General features: G+C 45.5%; 1 protein-coding gene across 3 annotated transcripts; it reads right to left on the minus strand.

The window, feature by feature from the left end:
- Positions 1 to 87: 87 nt before the first annotated feature.
- cpne4b (copine IVb) lies at positions 88 to 27,875 on the minus strand. Of its 3 annotated transcripts, XM_048994402.1 has the most exons (16): positions 27,684 to 27,875; positions 23,021 to 23,210; positions 16,726 to 16,905; positions 16,148 to 16,219; positions 15,834 to 15,908; positions 14,902 to 14,985; positions 14,457 to 14,546; positions 10,103 to 10,201; positions 9,450 to 9,536; positions 8,232 to 8,291; positions 6,801 to 6,934; positions 6,157 to 6,211; positions 5,884 to 5,935; positions 3,892 to 4,025; positions 2,546 to 2,782; positions 89 to 620 (listed from the first exon to the last, which is right to left on the minus strand). In XM_048994402.1, exons 2-16 carry the CDS (start codon positions 23,189 to 23,191, stop codon positions 489 to 491), a joined length of 1,662 nt encoding a protein of 553 aa, XP_048850359.1. In that variant the 5' UTR covers positions 23,192 to 23,210; positions 27,684 to 27,875; the 3' UTR covers positions 89 to 488. The 3 variants fall into 3 exon arrangements, with proteins under 3 accessions (XP_048850360.1, XP_048850361.1, XP_048850359.1); XM_048994403.1 differs by lacking the exon at positions 14,902 to 14,985 and having other exon boundaries at positions 88 to 620; XM_048994404.1 differs by lacking the exon at positions 27,684 to 27,875 and having other exon boundaries at positions 88 to 620.
- Between the last annotated feature and the right edge of the window lie 108 nt (positions 27,876 to 27,983).

A 27,983-nucleotide genomic window follows, 5' to 3' on the forward strand; every position in this document is an offset into this window, starting at 1 on the left:
CTTCAAACTGAAGTTGTCTTGAATATGCTACATATAATCCCCCTCAAATGTACAGTGTCTGCTGAGGCAGGAACAAGATATCACAGGCTGTGCAAAAGGCTTCTCTTTTATTATAACATGCAAAATACAGCCCGTGTGTCCGTTTTAGCCAAAGAAAGAAATAATTAATCCAGATTAGATAACTATAATACATATATGTAACTACGCATTGGTTCAAAATGCATTAAGAATATTAAGAAATTTAGCAAAATCTCAAAAAACCGGTAAAAAAACCCAAAACAAACATGACACGTTTTCCAACAAATATGTTTTCAGCATGCTTTTATGTAAATAAGTCTTTTTAATTTAATTATTATTATATCTATGTACAAACTTCTTAAGGAGTACAGTAGTGTTACGGTAGTGAGGGTTAGCACATGCAAAATCCGTTTAGATAAAAATCACAAAAACGTGCTATTTCTGAACTATGCAGACGTGTGCGGTGGAGTTTAGGGGCTGAACGTCTTGGAAGGTTCATAATCGGAGAGACACTTCGGCTTGATTCCCTTGCCGTTGTAATAGTCCACCACCTGGTTGGGGACCTCGGCTAAGACGCTCTTAGCCAAAGCTGCGGGAGACGCCTGGGGGGATGAGAGCAGACAAAAATTGGTTCGATGTGTTATGGCGCTTTAATGTTTTATTATAATGAACAAGATGCCAAAATGGTAATTCTTCCGGCTTGACGCAAAGCACCCGGGTATAAAACATCAGCACTGGCTGACAAACTGTATTATCTGACGCCCCTTATACACGTGAAGGGACTGGATCAAAATATTCAGCTGCTCAACGAAGCCCTTACCTCAGGCTGTAATTTATGCTAAGTGTATGCCTTATCTCTTTTTAAATGTATGTTTTTTCACCTATAAATCCCAATGGACTAATTCAAAAACATGCGGGCACTTCTTCTCAGATATGCCAATCCGCCACAAACCCAGTGGTGAATTTATGAGAATAAACCCAGAATGGACAGTTTAAACGTTTTACAGACATATCACCGTGACAAACTATCTCGTCGCCGGAATTTCCCGCTGAAAATGACATTTGGCAGAGGCTTCAGCTGCTGCCGCGATGCCTTGCCAGTTTCAATTATTAATGTTCTTGTGTGGATGGGGAATAAAGCATCCGTTTTTAAATCCGGAAAAAAACACACAATAAAATATTTTCTTCTGGGTGCAGTGTTACTACCCCCTGACCGCGGAGTTCATCAGCTCCCTGCTGCTGATCTGCTAAACTAAATTTATGTTTCAAGTGCTATTTGCCTGTTGCCTTCATTTAATTATCTCTTATTTCTTCATTAGTCATGCTGTTTGATTTGCGTATGACTCTAATTGCCAATCCAAACCCCCAGTATTGAATATCATCCAGTAAATCTGACTGAGGTGTAAAGAACCTCCTTAACAGTAATAAGTCACTGACCAAAGCTCCCTGAAGATGCATCTATGACTGACCACACAGCCTAGTCTGCCCCTGATTCCTTATGGTTATGTCAGCAAGACAGCTATATAAGTAGAAAAAATGGGCTTTTATTGAAATATATTTATTGGGATCTTTTCAAACTCTGCAACGGTATCTGTTTGTGAAGGGAAACAAGAAATGGTGTGTTGAAATAGACAGAAAGTCCAGTGCTTACATGAATTCATCACTTACATGACTAGGAGCCAGTACCCTGTCATGCTGTGTAGACCTCAGTCAGGGCATGTGGGTAGTTTATACACTAAGTGAGCTTAGAAAAGGGGGCACCTCCTGCCACCTATGGGGCGAATCCCAATCGCAGAACTTGGCATGAGTGTAGTCATGAGAAAGGTCATCACATGACACGTGGGACCACGAGAGAGAGGTCATCACATGACACGTGGGACCACGAGCGGGAGGTCATCACATGACATTGGACCATGAGAGAGAGGTCATCACATGACATTGGACAATGAGAGAGAGGTCATCACATAACATTGGACCACGAGAGAGAGGTCATCACATGACGTGGGAACACGAGAGAGGTCATCACATGACGTCGGACCACGAGCGAGAGGTCATCAAAAGGCGTGGGACCACGAGAGAGAGGTCATCACATGATGTGGGACCATGAGAGAGGTCATCACATGACGTGGGACCACGAGCGAGAGGTCATCACATGACGTGGGACCATGAGAGGTCATCACATGATGTGGGACCATGAGAGAGAGGTCATCACATGACGTGGGACCACGAGAGAGAGGTCATCACATGACGTGGGACCACGAGAGAGAGGTCATCACATGACGTGGGACCATGAGAGAGGTCATCACATGACGTGGGACCACGAGCGAGAGGTCATCACATGACGTGGGACCACGAGAGAGAGGTCATCACATGACGTGGGACAACGAGAGAGAGGTCATCACATGACATGGGACCACGAGAGAGAGGTCATCACATGACATTGGACCACGAGCGAGAGGTCATCACATGACATGAGACCACGAGAGAGAGGTCATCACATGACACGTGGCACGCCCTTCAGACTCACGTGCTTGAAGTTGCGGAAGGGCACGAACTGCACGATGTCCCTGAGCACGGGCTCCCCCTTGGGCGAGCGCAGGATGCCGTCATCGCCGTCCAGCATCTGCATGTCGCTGAAGTCGGCGTTGCCCACGCCCACGATGATGACCGACATGGGCAGGTGGGAGGCGTGCACGATGGCCTCCCGCGTGTCCGCCATGTCAGTGATGACGCCGTCGGTCAGGATGAGCAGGATGAAATACTCCTGTAGAGGCGCGGTCGGGAACAGCAGGTGCCACTGACACTCAGATAATTACTTCATCTCTCATGTGTATCTATTATAGCTATAGGGGGTGTCTCCTACCTCGTGCCAGATCTGCCGAGGATGGGCTTCAGGCCCCCTCACCACAAACTGGACTATATCTACTTCAGCAGTTTTTAAAAAGTCATTTTTTTTTCTTCATTCATACTTCAAAGTGGAATCATAAAGCCCTGTCCTATCGTATCACCCGTGAAGCTATTCAGATTCAGCAATTTTCTTATCTCCATGGCAACCCTCCGAAAGCCCCTTTTTCTGAAACCCATGAAGCTGATGTATCTTAGTTAAGGGTACAACAGCCGGACTCCTTCTTGAAAACTAGGGGCCTCATGAACACAGAATTTCCAGAAATTACATTTATGGATATAAAATAACATGATCGTTTAAATTATAACATATCTGTTATTTGCATTTTTAGCGACAGGTTTCGGGACAGACAAAGTCGCCCCCAGTCCCTGCTCTTCCTACTCTGAGACACAACTTTCTTTTCACACTGGATTTTGGATTTACTGCTAAGTGAGCCAACACAAAGTAGCCTAACAGAAGAGGAAAACGGCGCGAAGATTCAAGACTAACATCACATCTCCAACACCTTTGATCTCGTTAAAGTTTTAGACAAATTGTGAACAGATGTGGAAAGAACACAATTAAATGAATGTACTCAAGAGTTTTAGGCTAACCTTAGCCTTAGGGGTGGGGTACGGTATAGGCTATCCTAGGAACGGTTAAACTTCTTAAATTTGGCCGACCAATCTGTACCGCAATACCCCCCTCCCCCCATAAGCAAATTTTACAGAAAGCACTCCCGCCCCCACCCTGAATATGGTTTCGGGAAACACTTACGCTGTACTTGGATAGTTCGAACTTGCTTTTGGGAAACGCACCCCTGATCGGTGAGTTTTACTAATGCCACCCCGTATTTTGATTAGCATGTTATTGATGCACCATTTAATTCCCTCACATTTTTCTTTCAGAAACAATACCTCAATAGCCCACTTAGAGCCCCCCCTCAGCCATTTCAGCCCTGGGGCCCCCAGCTCGTCCTGGGTCCTCACCATAGCCTCCTTGGTGTGCATCTCCTCGGAGGCGGAGCTGGCCACCTTCTGGATGATGGGGGCGATGTTGGTGGGGCCGTACAGCTGGATCTTGGGCAGGCAGTTCTGATAGGCCTCCACGACACCCTGTATGCCTGTGACAGACGCCCATGTAGGTGAGAAGCTCCTACCAGGTCAGACTCACCGCGAAGCCCAGAGGAGGACCACTGGTCATGCGGAGGACATATACTGGAACTAAGAATGGACCACGTCTAGCCCAGTGTTTCCTCGGGGCACACTGGACGGAAACACATTTATCCCAGATCCCAGCACACTTGTCAGGTATTTGAAGCTCTTGATTGCTTGGGTCAGGTGTTCTGGGATAAAACAAAAATGTTTATCTGTTCAGTGGGGACAGGTTGGGGAAACACTGGTTTATCCCAAGGAAACTGACGTTCGTCTGTATTCTCCCAGCAAACCACACTATATACTCAGCATTATTACTCATTTCCGTGTCATCTGAACCAACTATGTTTTACATTTTAGTTTGACTTGTAGCAGCACAGAGCTCTCGTATCCTTTGTTGATTCTCCTGCCGCTTTTGGGTGTTAATCCTTAATTCTTTCTGGGTATAAAGGCCACGCACGTCTGTGCAGGTTGCAGTTATGCATGAAGTTTAAGGGTCAGAGCAGCAGCTGGGTGCTCGTGTCCTGGCAAATCAGGGCCCAGGGGCTCCCGAGGGATCTCGCCCTTTAGCGGCGTGAAATCAGAGGGATGCCAGGAATCCACTCAGAACAGGCAGGGGGCTGATTGGCTCTTGGGGAAGCTGTACCTCCAATCACAATCGAGAATGCGGCATGCCCTCGTTATGCTTCCAAGAGTGAGATCGGGAGGTACCCCATGTCTTTTATCCATCTGCTATTTCTGGATTCCATCAGCCACTCAGGAGTTAACACCATCTCTTTTGATATTCTGATTGGTTAGGCTCTGATCATTAAAATAAAAGCGTGCCAGCTCGTCAGCATTTGGCCTCCGCCCCTTTTTGAGTTCAGCTGGTGCGAGAAGCCCCCCCCCTGCTGGCACGTAAGAATGCTAATTATAAATGAATATTTGCACACGCCGTGAGCGCGGAGTGCTAAGTGTAAGAGTGCAAGAGCTGCAGCGGTTTTAACTCCACAAGCTGTCTGAGATCACAGATTCTGGCCTGGGGGGGGGCGGGTGGAGTGACACCCCGCATTTAAAATAGGAGAGGGAGCAGCTTTGGGCCGCTGTGAACTGCTGCTGCGGAACATCATCAAAAATAGATACTGGGGGGGTGTTCACAGAGGAAGGGTCCTGAAACATCTGTGCTTGCAGATGAGAGGGGGAGGGGGTGGCCGATAACACGAGGTGCAGCATGACATAGACATGCTGTAGGGCTGTTTGACCATGTCGATTGTTGTGATGAGAGTTGCGTAGTTTTTGCAGATATCGGCCATAGAAATGTCAGTCTTCTCAACCGCATTCTTTCTGTGGTGATTAAGGCAGCAAAATGAACACATTTGACAAATTCAACAGTAGTGTATCTTACCAGAAATCGTAACCCAGCACTCAAGATAATCCAAGGACCTTGCAGTGAGCGATTTGCTGCAGGAACTATTTTATTTCTGCCAAACACAGCCTCCGATCGGCTGCATCATTTTAGATCTAGTGGACGACGTGTAGCTAGGTGCAGCCAAGTAAGTGAAACTCCTCACTAGCTACTCTTTGGCTGCAGTTTCAAGTTAACCTTAGTTAATGTCTCTGTGATTAAAGTATGTCACGATGCTTAGGTCTAGGTGGGCTAACCAGCTGGGTTAAGAGGCTTGCTAACCATTGCTAACCAGAGATTATATATACAGGTATATGCACTGATATATATACACGGTATTTTGCATGAGGGACACGTCTGTCTGGGTCTTATGCAGAATGGCAGCATTTCAGCTCGAAAGCGTGAAACGTAGGCGGTGAAGCATGAGTGTCAGTAATGCTTACCGGCACATTCCGGGTTGTCTTCGTCGAAGTTGATGGCAAAATCGTGGGAGACCTGGGAGATAAGAAAAGGACGTCTTGGTCACGCTGGCATGTAAGGTCACAGAGACTATGTGGGGGGACTCTGGGGGGAAATATCAGCTCGATGCTGGTTTCTCTGAAAGTCACTATGACTGAGGAATCTGCTGGAAATGTGCGGGGCATCGCATAAGTATACCATATGGCATGTGCTGGAATCGCTGGGGAAACCGGCGGTGTAAGAGCAGAAGGTGATACCTTGAAGTCAGGTGGTATCTGCGCTCCAAACCCAAAGGCGGGGAACATTTTGTCACTATGAGGAAGAGAGGAAGATGAACGCGAATCAGGGGGCAGAAGCTGTGTGGGGCAAGGCCTGAAATCAGCGTGATTCAGCCATCCGCAATCAAGTGCCATTCACAGCCTCCTCTGCCGTCAGCATCCTCGCCACCCCCAGGTCACTTTCACTAAGATTATTCAGGTGGTCCTGTTCACGCCTGCCCCCCCCCCCCCCCCCCCCCCGTACCGGGAGGAAGGCCATCAAGAGAGGCAAAATCTACCCACTTTTGAAAGATCTGAGGCTTGTCTTTATTGGCTTGCAGAATCCAGTCCAGATCCTCGACCTGATTGCTCATGCTGCTGCTAGGTATTACCTGCTATTAATAGTTTTGTCCCACTATATATTTTACAATGTCTGATGGAATGACTGTAACTGGCAGCGAGGTCACAGGACTCTAAAGTTTGAAATGAATGGTGTTAGCAGAGCTGAATAAAACGGACAGGCAGGGCTTCTGGCCAAAATGCCGCAAGCCCACAGGCTCGGGATGCTTTCCTTTCCACACGCTGTCACAGCATTCCCAGCATTCCTGCTGATGGGTGCCGGTGGAGGCTTTGGGGATACTCACCTGTCATAGTCCTGGCAGATCTCGCCGACGGCGACCAGGGCCTTTAGATACTCGTTGGGCTGGTATGGGTGGATGTAGTGCAGAGAGCAGCTGTTTCGAGGGTCCCCATTAGAGGCCGTGAAATCGATGGCTACCTGGGAAGGAGGATGGTACTCCACTTACTACTTTTGCAAATTATTTACCGCTGGTTTACTTGCACGTTACTGGGATATTACCATGGAGAGCCCTCATGGGCATGTTCTCACGGAGGAGATGTTTCCATATCTAGGCCTTCTGCTTCGCAGTCATTCTTGCGTAAGTCACAGACTATAAAAGCAGCTTCATTCTTCATATTTATTAATCTCTATGATTATATTCTGCTTGCGTACTCTGTACTTTAAAAAATATATATTTGCACTAAACATTTTAAGAATGTTTTAAGAACTCTTTTGTTCCTTTATCTATCAGTATTTGGAGTCCTAAATAAGAAAGGAAGTAAAGGGTATGTTCTTATGTATCTAGTTTTAATTTGTTTGTTTGTTTTTCACTTCTTTGATATATTTTGCATATAGAGAGTGGTGTGTTTACTTATGTTTTGGCAGGTCCAACTTTGGAGCGTGCAAGTAAAATTTCTCTATGGGGACAAAAAAGTATCTATGTATGTGTCTGTCTGTCTGTCTGTCTGTCTGTCTGTCTGTCTATCTATCTGTCTGTCTGTCTGTCTATCTATCTGTCTGTCTGTCTATCTATCTATCTGTCTGTCTGTCTATCTATCTAGTCTATCTGTCTGTCTGTACTTGTTCACACTATGTTTGTTTGTCTGCACTACCTTGCAAGTACCTTGCTGTTCTGTACGCAAGAATTTTCCGCTGCAAACTATTACATTAATGCTGCGACCAATAAAATCAACCCTATCTTATTGTTGTGAATGTAAAATGGAACATATGTGTGCTGTGTTTCTGGCCGATCTGTGAAGGTTATCTGGTTCCTGGTGAAAAGGGTGCAGTAGCTACATATTATACAAAATTTATCCTCAAACTTCCTGCCCGCAGCAGAGCTAATATCTTTCCCTCTGTAAATGTAAATGACCCTGTGGTCAGTGGCAGTATATCACTCCAGGATCAAATAAAAGCCCTGAATTAATGAGCCCAGCTACATTGTTCATCGCAGAAGCTAATGCTAAAGATAAAGCTGAATGTCCCAGCGATGACAGGATCAGGTCTGAATAGAAACGCTTTGACACGGGCGATTCTTCTGCGCGATCCATGCTGAATGCTGTAAGTCTTTTCCAGAGTATTTTTAACTTTCATAATTTTCACCACATAAATGCCGAATAAAATTGTTGTCAATCTGCTGTCTCCTATAGCTGAAGCGCGACAATCAGCGTAACACCAGCAAAGCTCCAACAGGCCGGCTGCCATGTTCTCTGTTGCGCCGACTCACGTAACTCACCGTAAACTGGATCTGACAGCCGCCCATGATGTAATCGAGGAAGGAGTGCATCTTGATGATCTGCAAGAAGCAACCAATCACTGGCCGAGTCTGTGTTTCTGAGTGGATGTACCATCTGGGAGCAGCTAAGGCATCCATGATGCTACATGGCAGAACCTGTCTGACAATCCATCTAAAGAGCTCATTGAAGGTCCATCACAAAGAATGTTGCACAAAGGCTCTTGGAGCACAACAGTTAACTTTTATCTACTCAGTAAGCAGAGGTAGAAAGTTCCGGTTCAGAAAGTATAAATCCAGACCAAGATTTCGTTTCAACCAACCGGCTGAGTGGCTGCAGACTCAACCAGAGTCACATTCATAGAGAAACTCACCTGATTGGCCGAAACAAAACCTCGGTATGGATTTCACCTTTCCGGACCTAAACCTTCCACCTCAGACGATAAGTTTTTGTAGCACGGAAAACAAGCCCTGGACCTAAGATTACTTTACTTGAAGGGACATGAAAAATGTAGTTGCTTAGTTAATGCATTAATTACCCAGTAACTAAGTGTTAGTTTTTTACTGAACCAATGTTTGTTCATCATTAATCAATCGTAACAGTACATGTGTTCCATTCAGATACTATATTAGTTAACAGTTAAGTAATTAGTTAATAATGGTAAGACTTCACTCAAGGGCAAAAAAATACTTAACTCATTAACTACTCAAGAACAAATCATGAACTGATATAGGTTTCCCCATGAAATACATAAACTATCATGATTTATTAATGATGAATGAACATGGGATCAGTACACAACTAACACTTAGTTACTGATTAATTAATGCATTAAGCGTGTACTATTACATTATTCATGAACCTTCAAGTACTGAAGGCCTTTATCAATTAGACTCTCTCTACTTTCTGTGGGCCCTACTGTGTGACAATGGTCTGAGATGGCCCATGAACAAACTTCTGGAAAGTTGCGCTAGTTGTGGAAATTAAGCACACCAAAGAGAAGAGATCCTGCACACAGGGAGACAAGGTTTGACTTTTAGGAATCATCTGTTAATGACAACACCAGTATCCAACATTTTTTATATTGTAATCTTATTTGGGATAAGCCGCAGTTATGGCATCCGTGGGAAAATCTCACAGAACCTGTTTTGTTCTCGCCAATAGATGGTGAAGACTGGTAAGATGTTTGGGCGTTGACTGCAAATAAGAAGAGGCCCTACCTTGCACTGGTTGAGGATAACGACACCAGAGTTCCTGTAATTCTTCTTCTTGACCTGATATTTTGGATTTATACACTCCCACTGGATCTGATACATAGCGGAGAGAGAGAGACAGCCCATTGACACACCAGATGAGGACTGGGAGGTCTCAGAACCATTAAAACCCAGATGTCGCCAGAAATGGGCAGGGGGTGGAGGGGGGGGGTGGTGGTGGCTGGAGTTGCTGTTGTTTTCCACGCTGCTTCCTGTTGATGGATCTCATTCCCTTGCCAGTAACACTGTGACAGAATGGCCCTTTGCCCATGGGAGGAGTACCAACCAAATACCGTCCTGGTACCCAGCAGCTACACAGATCTGACTGCTAATGGTGCAAACTGAAGACAGAGTGAAATGGTACTGAACCGGTTACTTAGTGAAAAGTGGAACTAACAGCTGCAGTGAACGAAGTAATGGGGAGGGGCTACTATCCATACGCTCCCCCCCAAGCACACTTACTCACATACCCACATATTCACACACACACCCCATACCCTCTCCACACACACACACACAGCCCATACCCCTTTCACACACAAACACCCCATACCCTCTCCACACCTATACATGCCCCCCCCCCCACACACACACACACACTCATGTGTCTCGCGCCTCACCTGCCGTCCATCCAGTGCTCCTCTTATCTCTTTGAAAGTCGTCTGGAATTCCCCAATGAAGTCATGCTTTCCGTTGGAGTCCCAGTCCCATACAGTACACTGAGAGACAGATTTATGGGGGGGGGGGGGGGGCACAAAAGATACAGTGAAAAATATGTCCCCAACCCTCAATCCAGTGGGAAATAATAGGAATCTGTGGAGAGTGAAATGAAGTTCAGGTCTGCAGCAGCTGAGAGAGAGACAGAGGGGGAGGGAGAGGGCCCTGAGAAAGATGGCATGAGGGTCAGCTGCTGCGTGATTGTATGATGCTAGTATGGGAGGGGGGGGGGGGGGGGTGGGGGGTGTTATCTGCATCTGAAACATATTCAAATATTAATATGGTGATGAAACGTGGCTTTTCAGTTACAGGGCAAACACAAATATTATACCACTTTGCCAAATATTTATACCAAATATTATTCCTTGCACTTTGCAGACTTTGGTATAGTTATTTCACCCGGCTTGTGTCATAAAATCCATGCTTCCCTGTTGTGCTCGATAATGACAGTCATATAGGCGAAATAGTAATGCAAAGTAAAGGGTATTTCCTGCGACAGTTTTCTCTGTTATGTTTCGTTTAAGGACTGCACTTACGTTTTGTACATCTGTGTGTTTTCCCAGGCATGCAGACAGCGGGAAGAGACAGCAATGTGTTCATGGTCTTTGTCTATCAGATCGTCACCCGTATCTCGGTGCCGCCAACACTGATGGTAAGAGGGTGAATATGGGGCAGCGGGTGCGTCCAGTTAACATGCCAGAATGCTGCAGGACCGAGTGGAGAAGCACCGCCCTGCAGTAAGCTGTCTGTTAGCTCGGATGGTCATGATGATGCAATAAATCTATTGCCTCGGGACCAATTATAACAGAACAAAGAAGAAATTCCTTTTTTGACAAAAAGATAGCAGCATTTCCCAATCAGCTTAGGAGTTAATGATTCAGTGTTTAGATTAAAGCCACTGACTGTAATCATACTCATTTATTTAATAGCCAAATAAGCGGAGACTCTTATTACTTATCTGACTTTTATATTTTAACGAAACTGTCAAGTAATTAGTTAGATATTAGCAGAGCTGGCTCTGACGGCACTCGGGGGTGGGGGTGCTGCCAGTCAAGACCATGTGACATTCGAGGCCCGTGTTCATATATCAGGTCATCATCTGTGCCTCTATAGGGACGGCGAAACCCATGTGCATAGAATCGAATCCAGCAGGCTGAGCAAAATCCAGAGAGCGGTCAGAGAGCGGTCAGAGAGCGGTCAGAGAGCGGTCAGAGAGCGGTCACAGCTGGAACTAACAGAACAGAACTATCGCAAACAGAAATGAACAGGAAACCAAAAAACAGCAAACAAACCAAGGAAAATCCAGACCGAGAGAGCAGGTAACCTGAATAACTGCAGATGTGGATAGTTATGGTTTTGGATAACCATGCCTGCGGAGGGTAACTGGTAAAATGGAATCTGGAGCAGATGTGACGTTTGTTAACGGAGCGTTCCGCCCTCCCACCATAATCATACAGTTAACAAAGGCAGATAAACACTAGTGGCCCTCGCGTCTGTCTTTCAAATTTTTGCAGCCTTCATTCTCTGATAACCAGATTTTAACTTTGCACTGACTTCTTCGAACATAGGCTGGCTAGCTGATATTGGAGAAGACAGGGCTGAACTAAACCGGCGAAAACAGATGGGATGTACAGATATGTAACTTGTTTCTTTTTGTCAAAGATACAAAAAAGCAAATAAAAAAAAAATAAATATATATTTTTTTGTAAATAGTACATAATATATTCTTCAAATAGCTATTTGAATGACTGTCCTTGGAATCATTGCAACACCCCCACCCCTTACAGTGCCCCTGCAGACCCAAAAAGTTCCAGGCAATTCCTGGCACCTTCCACCACGTGTGTCAGGCTGCCCCGTGCTGTGGTTTGGTCCCCCAAAGCCCAACCCTGTGCTAAAGGAAGCAGATGCTAATGACACCTTTGGTTGCATTCAGGCGGTAGAAAAGCTTTTAGACAAGATTGCTGAGACCAAAAGGACAAGGCCGCGTCTCGCAGCTGGAGAGGAAATGCAGCGAATCGCTGTCGCTTGCTTTAAAGGTATCCATGGTAATATCTGCACTAATTACACCAGCCGCACCGAGTCGCATTCGAAGACACGGCGCCCCCTGCCAGAGAGATGTCGCTGACGCTGCGCTTCTGGAAGGACTCGTTTATTCCTTACGCTTTCTCTGGGGCACTGACCATCTCAGACACTAGATAAATCATCTACATGCAGCCTGTGAGTCTCCCACCGATATCAAAATAGGCCGTTATTGTTCAACAGAGCTGAGACCAAGAATGAATATATAAAATCAATGGAAGTATTCCAACTGGCTTATTTTCACTGCCGTTCAGGACATGTTTGCCCAACAAATTAGAATGATGTGTATTCTGTTTGACAGAAATAAAATTGGGTATTTTTAATCTTCCTGGCAAATCACAGAAATTCAGCAGGTGCCTGATGATTTGTGGCTCGGTTGATGCGTCTTGGCCAGATCCATTTGGAGAAACATCAGACCTGTTTAGCAATCTGACAGATACAGGTGTGGCGCTTATCAGCAGCTAGCAGAGGAAGGTGAGAACTTCAGGCCTGGCCCATCATGACAATGAGCCAAAGCTTAGTGGACATAGGCTCCGAACCTATCGCTAACAGAACCTGTTGGGGATCAACTCCCAGAGGACAAGCTCCTCAGAACCACGACTTGGATCCGAACCCCACTCACCTATCATCGAGTTCTCTCTCCTTCCTGACAAACGGAAAGTTTGAGACCCAGTGGGCAGTGTAAAATATACATAATTCATTCCAATAACACAGCACCCCAGAAATGAACTGGGCACTGCTGATTGACAGGAGGATCCTGTGATATTCGTCACAGGAATGCTGACTTCGTTCACTCGCCATGTGCCTTCAAATGAGTGCTAACGAGCCTCATTAAACAGGCCTGGTCCACGACTAAGGAAACAAGGATATCGCATCAAGTTGGGGCACTGGGGTGTATGATGTGGAAAACTCCTATCTGCACAGCACCTCCTGCAGGTGCCTTGCGCCAGACAGCTGTATTCCATTCCCTGGCTCCGCGGACAGCGGCAGTATTGTATCACATTTATCTCCTCACTATGTTCTGACCTGCGAGTCCAATTCAATGCTAAAACTAACAACCCGCTGGCAGGTCTCACTGGACACCGGGCTACAGCAGTTCACTTCTGTCTGATAAGTGAGAAATCACATCATCTGACGCATGGCTCAGGCATAAGAGTAAGTGACATCACGGAACGGATATGTGGCTAAACTGGAAATCTGTGCCCCCACCAAACCCCCACCCGCTGCTTCCTCCTTACTCCACCCTCACTCCCCATGTCAGCGACTCCTCTTACTTTGGTTCCAGCTGTCTTCTCTATTCTATGCTTGTCAGTGGAGGACTGTGTGGTGGAACGGGGCATGCTGGGTAATTATACCGAGTCTAAGGCTCCTGCCGGCCTCTTCAGGAAGCGTGTCGGGTCCAGCCACTATGGAGCACAGCTTAGCGTCCCGCCGTTTTGAGAGGTGCGCTGAGCTCCCCCACCCCCCAAAATCGCAAAGCTTATCTCGAGAAAAACATCCTTTTGTGCCAAATCGAAAGCCGCAGGTGGCTGCTTACAGATCCGGGCGGCACCCCATTCCGTCTCCCAAATCTTGTGACTTTCAATAATCCTGTTTATTTATTGAAGAGAATTTTTAGAAGCAAGCTCTTGCGAAGCTCTTTGCAAACACTTGACCATTTCGCATTCTACTAATTTACTTGACTCTATCATTGCACCTATAAAGAGAAGGAATCAGTTATAAATGAATCCATGTAACTGAAAGTGCCTGAGCATCAGCCCTTCTGGGCATGTGCAGGACTCTCTATCTGATACTGAGCATGACTCTTGTCAGGGTCTCCATCTCTTGTTCACGCTGAAAAGCCGTCAAGAGCCAGGATATATACGTGTCTGGTGTCTTGTCACGTCAGCCTATGGGCTTTTCTGGAACTTTCCATTTAGCGGCAGAAATACTTGGAGCTGCATTACAGCGCATCTCCAACACAACAAGGAGGCGCGCAGAGGGGGTTGTCTATCTGATCACATCACACTGAGCTCCTGCTTGATGTCTGTACTTGTGTTTAAGCTCAAGACTTGATGCATTATTACACTGTCATTACCACATCTGAAATTTAACATAGGAACCCAAAATACCCTCACATGCATCACTGTGTAATAATCTGTAACTGCTCTGCAGTCACACTGTAGGCTCTCATCCTACCTTCAGCTCGCGGTCGTGGTTTCCACTGCACAGAGTGTTAAATGAGACTTTGAACGTTTTCCAGACTGGGCTGAGGTTGTTCATGACGGTCTGTGAAGAGAAAAACACCGCAGTTCCCAATGAAATCAGCCAGCTTTGCATACAGGCATGAAAAATACCACAGCGGTAAGATGTGACAGGCCTATGAGGATTTAAATACATCTATCCGACCAGACACATGATCCCCCCCCCCCCCAAAGGCAAGAACCCCAACCCCGTTGCTAAATGCCCAAATGAAACACAGGAATAGAGGACATAGACTGGAAATAGGGTGGAAGTAGAGTGAAAATGGAGAGGAGGTAGAGAGGAAACAGAACTGAATGAAACAGAATGAAAGTAGAGAGGAAGTAGAGAGGAAGTAGTACTGAAAGAAACAGGTTTTGGGCATTACTGGATAATGATGTACCTCAGTCCTGTGGACCAGGGAGGCAGTGGAGTCATCATTTATCCTGAATATTTCTAAAAATGGATCCGATTTGCTGAAGAAGTCCTGTAGAAACAAGCTGGAGATGAGTTCCTTCCTCCCATAACCAACCTGGTTTGGAGGGACAGCAGCTCACGTGCCTCTTTCTGGGTAGACAGTAACATTTACTGAGATGATCCTTAGCTACTGATGGGAAATCACCTCTCTGGGGCATCCGCTGAACCAGACGAGCTAACGAGTGTGAAAATATCAAACTTTCCTAAGTTGACTGGCTTAATTAATATGGCCATAAATCAGTCACCGATTCTGATTCACATGTTGATTCAGCTTGACGTGATCACTCACACTGCGCAGCTGCTACGGTGTCGTTGCTATGGACACGCTGGATTTCGAATGAGAAATCCGTACATTCTGTCACATGACAGGTTCATTCAACTTCCTGCGGATTTTTGATTACCCTGCTGTTCCAAATTCAGTTTCTCAATCGTGACAGCATCAAAGGGGTCTTTTCCGTAGCTTAAGTTTGGTTAGATAAATTCACAGACTCTGTAATGCATACTTGTATCAGTATTTTGCTGGAACAGTTCAATTTCAGAATAACACAATGGCTCAGTTTCACCTCACACCTCCAGGGTTTGGGGCTTTGAGTCCGGTCTCTGCGATGTGTATGTCTGTGCAAGTGTGTGTGTGTGTGTGTGTGAGAGAGAGAGGTTTTTTACCCATGATGTGCGGGTTACCTCCATCACCTCTACTCAGTGTTAAATTAAGCAAGCACAGCAACAGCCTTCTACATAATACAGTTTCTTCATTTCATTATGCTAAACAGAAATGATCATGTAAGAGAAACGTTAAACTAAATCAGTCAAGGCCAGAGATTTGACAGACATTATTATTCTAGGCCTTCCAAGGGCTACCTTGTCATCCAGTTTTCTTGCACTGAAACCAAGCTCGACGTAGTCGTCATTGCCAGATAACTCCTCTGCGGTCACCTAGGAGAGATCACCCGCGTTTATAAATGGTCGCCAGGCACAGTCTGTCCTCCTGTCTACCTCTGACGGTTGGTCAGGGCTATAAAAATGGCAGACGGACAGCGAGCGTGACGGTGGATGCAAGGGACACGAAGATTCAAAACAGCATCACAAACCGGACAGAAAATAAACAACAAAATCAACTCCAATCAACATTTCATTTTTGTTTTCACTGACAGAGGATGCAGCATGCGGCTTACAGTGATGGAGGACTTCCCTGCAGTGTTCCCCTGCTTTAGCAAGGCTTTCGTGAGCTTCCTCTGGGACACGATCTGCCCGGAGAGAGGAAGGGACTGTCAGGAGGTAGCTCTTGTTAAACGTCCACAAACCTCTTCAACACTGACAGACGGTAATGCCCCTAACCCTAATTCCAGACACCTGCATTGAACCTGTTCTCTGGTCAGTCCTAAAGTGCCTGATTTACCTCCTACAAACCCAGCATTAGCCATTTATGGAAGTCAGAATGACAAACACTGTGAAAATCCCACTGCTATATGATTAATATTATTGGGCCTGAAAACTGCTGGTATAATACAAATATGAGGCATAATTCATCTTTACGCAAATGGTGTTTGGGATATACAGAAAATAAGCACATAAGCAAAACAGTGTTTGCAATATGTCTGTTAGACATTAAAGCAGTAATAGACTTGAAATGCTTATGTAATTATTCATTTGTGATGTCATTCACAAGATCCGCAGCTTCAACAATGAGTAAACTGTTGCCTCCTTTGGTACCAAGTTTCCTGCTTCCATGGAAACCTAGCAGCGCCCCCACCTGACCCAGAGTGCACTCCATGGCCCCCAGGAAGTCGGCCTCCTTCAGACCATTGTGACTGTTGCTGATGTCATGCAGCTCATAACGCAGCCTCTGAACCTCCTCGAAGTAGTAGTCCACCGTGAAGACCTTGGAGAACACCGGGTTTATGCTGCTGCGGATCACCTCTGTCCGGTCCACCTGGAAGAGGGCGAACCCAAGGGATCATCAGGCCGGCCTCGAGGGATCATCCTAGGGGGAATCCTGGGATCACCGCCATGCAGGGTCATCACCGTGGACACATCCAGTAAATATAGCTTTGAGCAGACATAAGATATTCGATATTTTGGAGCATATGAGATATTTCGTAGTGAAAAATAAGGAATTAATACCAGGAAACACTGACAAGGCACTTCCTTCTTTGAGGGGGTGGGGGTGTACTATGTTTTCCCTCAGCAGAAGAGCAATCATTCGGATCCATACACCAGCTCGGCTGGACCGACAGCTTCTGAAGATACCATGAAACCTCACTGATATGAACTCCACAAGGAAGTAAGGGGCTGATTACAGCGCGTTGCCACACCCACCAGACAACAAACCACCTCAGGGATGAGAACCTGAGTGCAGCCATGTGGCCGGTGATACCTCAGCACCACACTATTCCAAATGGACCAGTTTGAGGGGTTTTTTTCCAGTGGCTGGAGTGTCAATCCTTCCCTGTAAGTTGGAGGAGCTCCTTATAGGGCTGGATGTAGATTAATGTCATACCCAGGACCAAGCAAATGCAGGTTAAGGGCCCAACAGAGTAGAATCACTCCAGCCATTCCCAGGATTTGAACCAGCAACCTTCCAGTTGCTGGCACAGAACCCTAGCCTCAGAGCCACCACTTCGCCTACCTCCCCTCAATCATCGGTTAAAAACTTTAATTTTAGCTCCCAAACAATTATTCTACCCTTCAAAACCACTATCATCCCCTAAACAACATCAAACATGGAATACTTTTGTAGATCCTGTGTAATCTCATACCAAACCACAAAGGACAGTGGGATGGTGTGTTTTGATATTAGAACTGGATTTAGCAGGATTACTTTCCTTTCTTCATGACCTTGACGGGAAAGTTGGGATAGAATCGAACATTAGCCAATGAGAATGTGACCAACGTCGCCCACTGCTGGAGTTCTGATGGACATGTTTTCTGTGTTCTGACTTTGCAGATGGCTCAGTCCTGAGTAGTAAATATAGAACTGACCTCGTTTTCCCAGTCGACACTCTTTAAGGAGGCTGCAGAAAGGCTGCATCCAAAGTGCGATTCTGCCGCCTGGGTTAGTTCGCTCATGCACATGTGCGCAGTCACGTGTACAACGGTAACCGTGCACATCTGCACACGTGTACGCACGCACGCACGTGAAAAGCTCACGTCAAAATCGACCCGAATAATAACGGCATGCAAAAAGAGAAAAGAAAAATTAGGCTGGAACACAGGATTAAACGTTGCATCATATGCATAAATTTTAGCAGTGGCGGTATTCTTTTTTAGATATTTAATCTTTTTTTTAAACAACTTCACAGCGGGAACGTCTCTGCAGGATTTGAACGCATAATGACATTCATTATAGACGTTTCACATTGCGGATTCCCTGCATTATCGGGGCAGAGTGAGAGTGGGATATTTCTGTATTAATTAGCGAGGCTGCTAACCCTCTGGTCTGAGAGAGACAGACACTTTCATCTGCAGCAACATATTTATACAGTGATGGAGGAACTCTGGGAAAATATGTTTTTCCCTTCTTCTGACAGCAATTTTTGTATCTCGGAGACAGTGTGATGCCCTCTGCCCTTATCGGGGGTGAGGGGGGGGGGCACAGAGGCCATTCTGATCATCCCCCCCCCCCCAAGCTTTAAACAGCCTCCTGGGAGGTTTTTGATGGAGGAGAACAGCACAGTGGGGCTGCCTCTCACTGCACTCCGGATAGGGATGGCGTGCCTTCACTCTCACCAGCTATGCTTTTAATATCTGCCCTCAGCTCCTCTATTTTTTGCCCTCGGAACGACATTGGAAGGAAGCTTCTGGAAAGACAGGTGGACGGTGTGGTGGGCCGAGATGGTGAAGTGAGAGGGAGCTCTGCTCACACCCTGCGCTCCAGCTCATCTGGTTAGGGGAGAAGGTTGCCGTTTGGGCCTCCTGTAGGGCAGGGAAGGGACCTCCACTGTATGGGCAGGGTTCCCTGTTACCTGAGCCCAGTCCACAGGACCCGGAGTGGATGGCTCATTAGCCGCGGCTGCCGATCTGTCGATGAAGACCTCTCGTGGAGATAAAGAGCAGCTAGAATGCATTAACCTTTTATTGTGTGTCTGGGGGGGGGATTAACTCAAGCGGAATTTCCGGCTCCCTCCTCCAGCTGCTGCTTGTGTGCCCCGGGCAGCCCATTCTATGAGGCACACAAAAAGCTTTTTGGTCTGCAGAACATCTGCCTGACGGCAAGCACACGAACCCAAAACACGCCCTTTTAGCTGAAAGATGACGGGAGCGGCGTTCACAGCAGGCCTGCCGGGGACTGGGGCTCCGCATTCTGCCTTGAAACATCACTGGAGATGAGCTCTGTCTTCAGCCCAAGTCCCTCACTTACACAGAAGAGGGACTAAAAATCAGAGCAGAGAGTACAAGGACCTGCAGTACAGTCACAGGCGAAAATAGGACCCCACCACACAGTCACATGGGCTCCACCATTAAGCAACATAGCTGAAGCATAAATATAGAAGTATAAAAGTTAATAACTGCACACAGAGTGTGTGTCTGCCCTGTGATAGACTGACATCCTGTCCCGGGTGACCCCTGCCTCCTCCTCTCCGGGACGTGCTCCAGCCAGCCAGTGACAATATCTGCAACAAATCTTTTTAAAAACGCAGGCCGGCATTTACTGTTTGAAATAGTCAGCAACTGGATTATTGTAAGCAGCAGATAACGCGAAACAGGAACGATTTTTTTTTGGTAGTTTTTTTTTATTTTATTTTATTAAAGACTGCAGGGTAATGTCTAATAATCGGAAAGGAAAGATAGGACAGAAGAGAGATATAAAATAACAAAAAAGAATACAATGACAGAGCTATTAGGCGATATCATACGGTAAGTATGAGTGCCTGTTGAGGTTGCCAGATAAACTTTCCCCTTAATGGAGGGCATGAGCACATGACTGTTTGCATCTGCTTGTCTGTTGGGGAAGATGAAAGCAAAACATTGGGAGGTAGATATGGGAGAGAGGAGTGGTAGGGGGGAAAGGGAGGTAGATTGGGGGAAGGTTATTATTGGGTCAACTAAGGCAAGCCGGGCCCACTGTGCACTGTGTGCAGGCCAGAGAGGAATGGCAGCCCCCGGGGGGAGCGCCCCACCCATGACTGCCCCGCCCCTGGTAGACCATCACTCACACGACCTGCCACCCCTATTCTATGATGGAGTTTGTTTGCTGGTCTCTTTCCCCATCAGTCTATGTGAGCAGATGAGAAAGTGGTAATGTGGTGTGATGCATTACAAGAAGCAGGTTTGGGGCGAGAGAGATCAGGAGGCAGGAAAGGGGCCGAAGGTCAGAGGAAGATTAATTCAGTGAACAACAGCATACCCTCTGGCTTGTAAGGAAGGGTCCCCCCTTAGCATAGCATGGCACAGCTCGGTGTAGCCTGGCGTAGCAGAACTCAGTGTAGCATGTCAGGGAGGAAATTTTGAACTAGGACAGGATTTGCAAAATATCATTTAAATTAAAAGCACCTAGATTTCACTTAAGCACTGAGTTCTTGCTGTTTGATGATTCAGTCTCCTATAATCACGCATGTGTCACTAATTTTAATGTGAAACAGCTGGATGAATCTTACGATTAAGGAAACAAACCAGTCAGAGAACAATGACAACTGAGCGATTAAGTCAAGCACAGGAGCCTTTCGGTTTTAAGGCAGTTTGTAAAATCTGAAGTAGCTCAAAATGTCCTCACTGACATGGATTATCTGGTCACCCTAGACCTGGCAGAGCATAGCTAAGTGTAGCATGATGTAGTACAGCTCAGTGTAGCACGGCGTAGCACATTTCAGTGTAGCATAGCATAGCACAGCTCAGTGTAGCATGATGTAGCACAGCTCAGTGTAGCATGATGTAGCACAGCTCAGTGTAGCATGATGTAGCACAGCTCAGTGTAGCATGATGTAGCACAGCTCAGTGTAGCATGATGTAGCACAGCTCAGTGTAGCATGATGTAGCACAGCTAATTCCACCCCTCCTGCACGTTTCAAACTGACAGCAGTTCCTTGATGAATGATGCATAATGTCCCAGAAATCAGTGGCAATAAGATGACCTAGCGAGCAACCCTGCCACACCCCATCAGAAAGTTTTACAGCCAACGCCCTCCCGCCCCACAGTGGCCATATTGTCAGCACCCCAAGATCCCCTGCCCCCCCCCCCCCCAAACCAGCACTAGGCTTGGGTGGTATCTAAAGATTCTTGTCCACTGCTTTTCGGTACTTTCCCTTTTCCATTGACTTCTGAGTACCAGTACCAATAGTTCCAGTACATAAAGTATCACACCAGCTGGGGAACTTTTTTGGTACTTTGGGGTGGGACTTGCAAACGCTTTCCTTGTTGACTGGTCATGCGAATAGCCAGCCTCTAAACAAAATACAACTGCCTTCTTGAAAAAAAGTTACAAACTCAGAAAACAATGACAAATGAAGAAAAAAAAGGAATTAATTATTAATGTTTCAATAATGGGTGCATGGACACAGGAAGAGACCCAAGTGTAAACTGCAGTCTGGTAGGAAGGACAGATTCAACGATCAGGACAGCGGGACAAGAGAGCCAAACGTATTTTGCATAATGTACTCCGGCCGCACAATTGTGGAAATAATTTCAAATATTGTGATGTGATTTTGTTGTGATAAATATTGGGATATTTATACAGCACAGTGGAGTTTGAAATAAGTTAATTTTTCACGAACCCATCTAGGAGTGATTTAAACAGCAAGGATGAAAATTATTATGATCATCTCGGAGAACGCATGCAGCGCGCATGCAAAAGCAGCGGAGGTCAACTTTAAACTGATTTTTAAACATTTTCTAGATAATCTTAAAAATGAATATTCAATAAACTGCAAAGCTTGTTAAGCTTTTTTTCATTTGACAGATTAAAAATGTAACCCCCCCCATGCTATAATGCCCACACAAAGGTATAAAACAGCCTAATCTCAACTAGCTGACTGAGAGTTGCATGTGCATAGCATGCGATGTTGGTATTAATATCACACGTTGTCCAGTCCTATAACATACTACAGCCATTTTTCAAATTCAATACAAAATGCCCCACCTTGTGCTGTGCTGTCATTCGGGGCCGATACTGGTTTTTACGCCAATGGAAAACCGACACAAAAAGTAGACTGATGCACTGAAAAAGTGCCCTAATTTTTAAGACATACCATCCAGACCGTGATATTCCTGCCTGTCTCCTCCCTGTCATCACCCTAACAAGCCACGCCTGTCTCTTATGCATCCCTCTTATTTGTTTCCCTGCTCGTATTTTGGTTTAATAACCCGCCCCCCCCCCCGCCCCCCCCTTTGTTCTCCTGACACCTGCCCTTGAGTCCTTCATTTCTCGCGCCGTGACACAGACATTATTCCACGCTACACAATATTTTGACAGTATTTTAAAAAGAATCTCTATTCCAGTTTTTCCCGATAAAATTTGTTGGTGGGGGGGGGGGGGGGGGGTATGGTATTTTTGAACAAAAATATCACAGTATATGGGATTACTGAAGTACTGCCCAAGCATCCATAGCACCCCAGACCGAACTACCCAGCTGCACAAGGTTACAGCTCTCGCTTATCTGACTCCAGCTGTCAGACGCTCACGCAAGAAATCATAACGCAAATCTATATTATTCCATTATAAAGCTAAAATTACCTACATCAGAAGCACTGGGGTAGTTCGCAAACCCTACAGACTATTTTCTAGGTAGTAAAACTGTTACATACATGTAAATTTGTATGCATGTGTATGCAGAATCGTCTTGAATTGAAAATCTCACTCCAGCAAGCTGACCAAAGTTGACAACCCTGTCTGCATAGCATAGAGTAATGTAGCATAGCATATAATCACATGGTACAGCATGCAATGGCATATGTTAAATATAAAGGTACAATATACGATTCCTTATATGGTTAACATTAAGTACTACAGCATGGTGTACAGTATGTATGTAGAAGTATTTATGTAGTATAGTAATACACAATAGTGTGACCAAACATTTCTAGAGTTGACGGAGGAGAGAGGGAAGGCTACCTCAAACCACTGGCCGTGTGACTGCATCTTGAGAACCACACAGGGGTCAGGCTTGGACAGGGCGTCCCGGTCGGAGATTCCCTTACAGGCCACTCGCAGCTCCACCTTGGTCAGGCATGGGCTGTTGACGATGCCCAGGGTGTTGGCTGCTGACTCATAGATGTTGCTCATCTTCCGTGTAATAATTGTGCTGTTGGGGAGGGGGGGGGGGGGGGACACCAGGGCATGCAGTGTGAAAACGCTTTCGTCAACAATCCTTAGAATGAGCAGGCAGATTGCAGACACTTACCATATTACGCTCTCTCTCTCTCTCAGCACTTGGGGGCAGTACCATAGAATCCGTAATGGCATTACTAAATCATCATTAATGTCTTATTGTTCATATTATTTATTCATTCATGTAAATAAGTTTGAATAACATCGTTAAGGGTCATTTAAGCTACACTCTCCCCCTTCCTCTGACATTCAGAACTTGATTTAATTTCCAAGATGGAATGCGTTTGCTAATAGAAACTGCATTTGATGGGCTTCACTGTAAGCGTGCATCCTGTAGTCATTAGCGATGGCACGCCAGCAAGTCCTCTCCTGCTCTCCCACCTCCCCCATATCACGCTTCTTTTCTCTCTCTCCCTCTCTGCTGTTTGTCTCCTAGGAATAACTGCACACCAGTTGTGGAAAGACTCCTCCAAACATCATTACTTAATGTCAATGGCTCGCGGGTCTTAAATAAACAAAGATATTGTCACAAAAAGTATTTAAATGCAGGTAGGTGCCCACAGTACACATACATGTATGAGTCCCGCAATGTTTTATCCAGAAAGAACAATAAAGGTAAAATTATTTACAAAGAGGAGCAGCACAGTGAAGTAGTGGCCTGGGTTCGAGTCTCTAGCATGGCTATGTGGGGATTGCATGTCTGATATTGTGGGGATCATTTTTTGGTCCCCAAAAGGTGATACTCAGCTTTAGAAAAATCTGTGACTACAATCAAAAATCTAAAAAGTCTTGTATTTTGTTTGATTACTTGTGGTTTGAGGTGAGGGCTGGGTGGGGGTTAAGGTTGCTATTGTTGGGGTTAGATTTCTCCCCATAGAAATGAAGAGTCCCCACGAAGATATAATTACAAACCTGTGTGTGTGTGTGTGTGTGTGTGATGTGATGTGATGTGATGTGATGTGATGTGATGTGATGTGAGTGCCCTGCCCTGCCCTGCCCTGTACCCCTAGCTTCTGGGATTGGCTCCAGACTCCCATGTCCCTACGTAGGACAAGCAGATAAAGAAAACAGATGGATGGAAAATTTACAGAGATTAAACGAAAGCCTTATACATCTCAGGATTTGGTTCTTCAGGAAACCCTCAAGGGAGATGTTGAATTTTCACTTTTGTTTACTTTTTAATTTGCTTTGTATCGGCGCTGATCTAATTAAATCTATTCGAAATCCCTGTAATTGGAGTCCTCTCCTGCGTTATGCCGTTCACAGACTTATCAGCAGGGGCATGTTTGTTGTTCCTGGGGTGTCACTCACAAAATCACTTTGGGGCCATAGCCGTCACTCCCCCCCCCCTCCGGCCCTCCTATTGTAATAACTATTTGTGACCAACAGAGGGCAGCCTGTGCAAATGCATGGTTTGAGAGGTAGACAACATGATCACTGCTTGTCAGACTCCATCCTTTCGGTCATCAGGTACACCCCCATTCCCGTTCTTATCCCTGCCCACCCCCTTCTGCCGTGTTGATTTGGCATGATGCCTGACTGCTCAACCTAACAGGACAGATGAACGTCTTAGTCAGTCTTCCAGCTTAGCTCCATTATGGCACAGTCGCAGCTGCAGGTGTCACATGTTAAATAATTTGCTTAGTAAGGCACCATTTTGGTTTTAGGATTGATTTGCATGAAACTGTTCAAGGATATATTGATGGAATGCATGATCATTTTGGGACATTAGCTTCTTTTCCTGTTGAAGGTCACACCAGTAAGGATCTATCCCATCCATCCATCCATCTTCAATCCACTTCTCCTGGTGAGGGGCACATTAGTAAGGACTTATCCCATCCATCCATTGTCAATCCACTTTTCTTGGTGTTGGACACGGTAGTAAAGACCTATGCCATCCATCGATCCATTGATCCATTGATCCATCCATCTTCAATATGCTTCTCCAGGTGAAGCTGACTGTATTAAGGACCTATCCCATCCATCCGACTTCAATCTGCTTCAGCTAGTGAGGGTCACAGTAGCGTAAATTTATCGCTATTCAGTTTTTTTGAGCTTTAATCTGAAAGTTTCATGAGTCCGACAAGAAAGAGAAACTCAGCACTACCCGCTCCCCCGGGGCAGCGCAGCGAGCGTCCTGACCAGCTGCATCACTGTCTGCTTTGGGAACTGCGATGCCTCGCATCGTAAAAGCCTGCAGCGGGTAGCGCATTCGGCGCCGCAAGCGCCCTCCCTTCCACTCAGGGCACCTTCCTGCAAAGCTGTACCCAGAAATCCTCCAGCATCCCACCAGTTCCACCAGAGTCTGGAAAAGCTTCTTCCCTGAGGCTGTCTGGACCCCCCACCCAACACTGGTCTATGTTATTCTCATTTATTAATTTATTAATTATTGTTTTTTTTCTCTATGCCAGGCAGCCCACCATTTTTGCTCCCTCCCAGTTCCTGGTAGCAAAAATATGGACTGTCTCTGGGTCCCCAAATACTGCACTGGGAAACAGAAGATTAGAAGCTGGATGGAGATACAGCAAGCAAAATCCTTCTAGTACTTTGGCATTTCAAGAAACTTGCAGTCTGAATGAAAATTGCTTATCACGCCCAGAGTAATGCATCCCATGGAGGATGGAACAACATCACCACAACATCTTATCCTAATTGGCATATTTTCACTAGGCAAATTCAGCAAGGGGCTGTAAAATAAAGGAAAACTACCATTTTAATATGCAGCTGAACCAAGAATTTAAAAGACAGTGATTGTGTTAAAGTATGGGTCAGTCATGGTGGAAGCCAGAGCAATCTCAGGTAATCTGAGATACTTTCATTTCCAGGGCTGTCTCTAGAATATGAATGCAATTACTCACTTCGGCACGATGAGCACAGTGGCAGCTTACAACGGCGTGCCGACAGTAAAAAGCACATTATCGCACGTTACTCCTGAGAAAAAAAGACAAATTACTTTCGAAACTATCTGGGTAACTGATAGGAAGGAAACTATTGTGGATGCAGCTAAAGAGGACAAAACATAATGTACATACAAGGGGACGCTGCTGTCGGTCTATCGCAAAATAGGGGAGTAGTAAAGGTCATTTAGAGGTAAAACGAGAGGTTATGACGGATAATCTAAATGTGAGGGCAACGTCTGTAAGGTAATTCGGCACCAAGAGTTGATATCAGTGTACGCTTCAAGTGTAGCTATGGCAGCACTTTTCATCCAGGGCAGGTAACATGCATGGATTTGCATTATCTGAAAACTTAAGCACACAAATTGCATATTAGTTTTAATCTTTGTTATGAAAGCAAAATGCAGCTTATTGTTTGAAGGTTATTGACTGCATGGTTACTCGGAACATATCCGCTAAATCGTGAAGATCATAATTGGCAAATTTCACATATAGAATATTATTTAAGCGCCCGCGTGGTCGATACGGCACTCTGTGAATGAGGGGCTTTGTTTGCCCCCCGTTCAGTTATTTCTCACATTTTCCCTTCCGTTCTGCAATTCATTCGCGCATTCTTCTGCGTACGTGTTTTCCATTTATTATGCGCGATGGTTCATATTCTGTTTTTTTTTCTCCCCCCAGTAGCTTTACACCTCGCCCCAGACACTGCAGTTCTTGCAAAAACTGTACGTCTAAACTGTACGACCGTGTGTGTGTGTATGTGTGTGCTGAGTGCGTCCCTCCCATGAAACACACCACAATCACCGAAGGTAGAAGTATAACTCGCTAACCGCGAGTCCTTCGGGACACTATGAGAAAAGATCAAATTACTTAAAAGCGGTTGTTTACTTTGCTGCATTTTAATTAAATACTGAGTTGAGGCATTCGGACCAAACTTCATCCATGCTTTCTCACATCACACATCATAATGTTTAATTCCTGCGCTGACATCAGTATTTACAGTGGTTATTTAGTATCGAGAACACGTTCGAGTTATTCATTTTCTGTGCTTCCAGTTTATATTGGGAGTAATCAATAGTCTACTGGAGAGCTACACTACCGCAAAGCGTTGGTATTTTAGGAAGTACAAAATTTAGGTTAGTGCAACTGCGACGCTGGGGTGGATTTTCTTTACTACAACTTACTGGATTTTATGCTGTATCTGAGAAGCTTTGCTGCGTTATTTTTCATATTCCGTAAAAAAATGGATTATATGCTGCAGCCTACAGCAATATGCATTCAATGCAGACTGAAACGTAGCAAATACGTTTATAAAAACTAAGACGGGATAATGGATAATTAGGATATTGCTAATCACATTATTTTATCGATACATAAACACAATAATGTATTTGTTTTACATTTTTCGTCATTATGATTCCGATCTGTCGCCATCAGTCCAAAGAACGATTCGGTCCCATCCTCAACTCAAATCTATAAACGAAGTTTTCTGCCAAAGCAAAGTCCCGATATACAGACCATCTGTCAGCAGGACGCGTTAAAAAACTCACCTTTTGAGAACGCAAAGAGATATTCCCAGGTAAGAGTGCTAAAAACTTCTTTATTTTCTGATTGCAGTTTTGTCAAACTCGGCTTCAGAGGGCAAATGCTCTGTGCAGAGTGACTGAACCCATCCTTAGTCCTCATAAATATGAAGGGAGCTATTCCGCAGCTCCTTCTCTCAGATGAAGAGGGGGAAAAGGCACAAGTATCACCGCTTCAGTGGACTTTTTAAGCGCTTTTATCGCCGAAAAGGAAAGACGGGACGCTCAGAGCAGCGCGGTGACAGCGCACTCTGGCGGCGTAATGTG

This window comes from Brienomyrus brachyistius, chromosome 23 (genome assembly GCF_023856365.1).
Source record: "Brienomyrus brachyistius isolate T26 chromosome 23, BBRACH_0.4, whole genome shotgun sequence".
NCBI classification, from domain to species: Eukaryota; Metazoa; Chordata; class Actinopteri; order Osteoglossiformes; family Mormyridae; genus Brienomyrus; species Brienomyrus brachyistius.

Coding starts and splice junctions, on each gene's coding strand:
- cpne4b (XM_048994404.1), bottom strand. CDS start 23,191: ATGAGCAACATCTATGAGTCAGCAGCCAACACCCTGGGCATCGTCAAC. Junction 14,547..14,901: donor CCCTGGTCCACAGGACTGAG/GTACATCATTAT, acceptor TTCTCTTCACAG/ACCGTCATGAACAACCTCAG. Junction 10,202..14,456: donor ACCACGACCGCGAGCTGAAG/GTAGGATGAGAG, acceptor TCTGTCTCTCAG/TGTACTGTATGGGACTGGGA.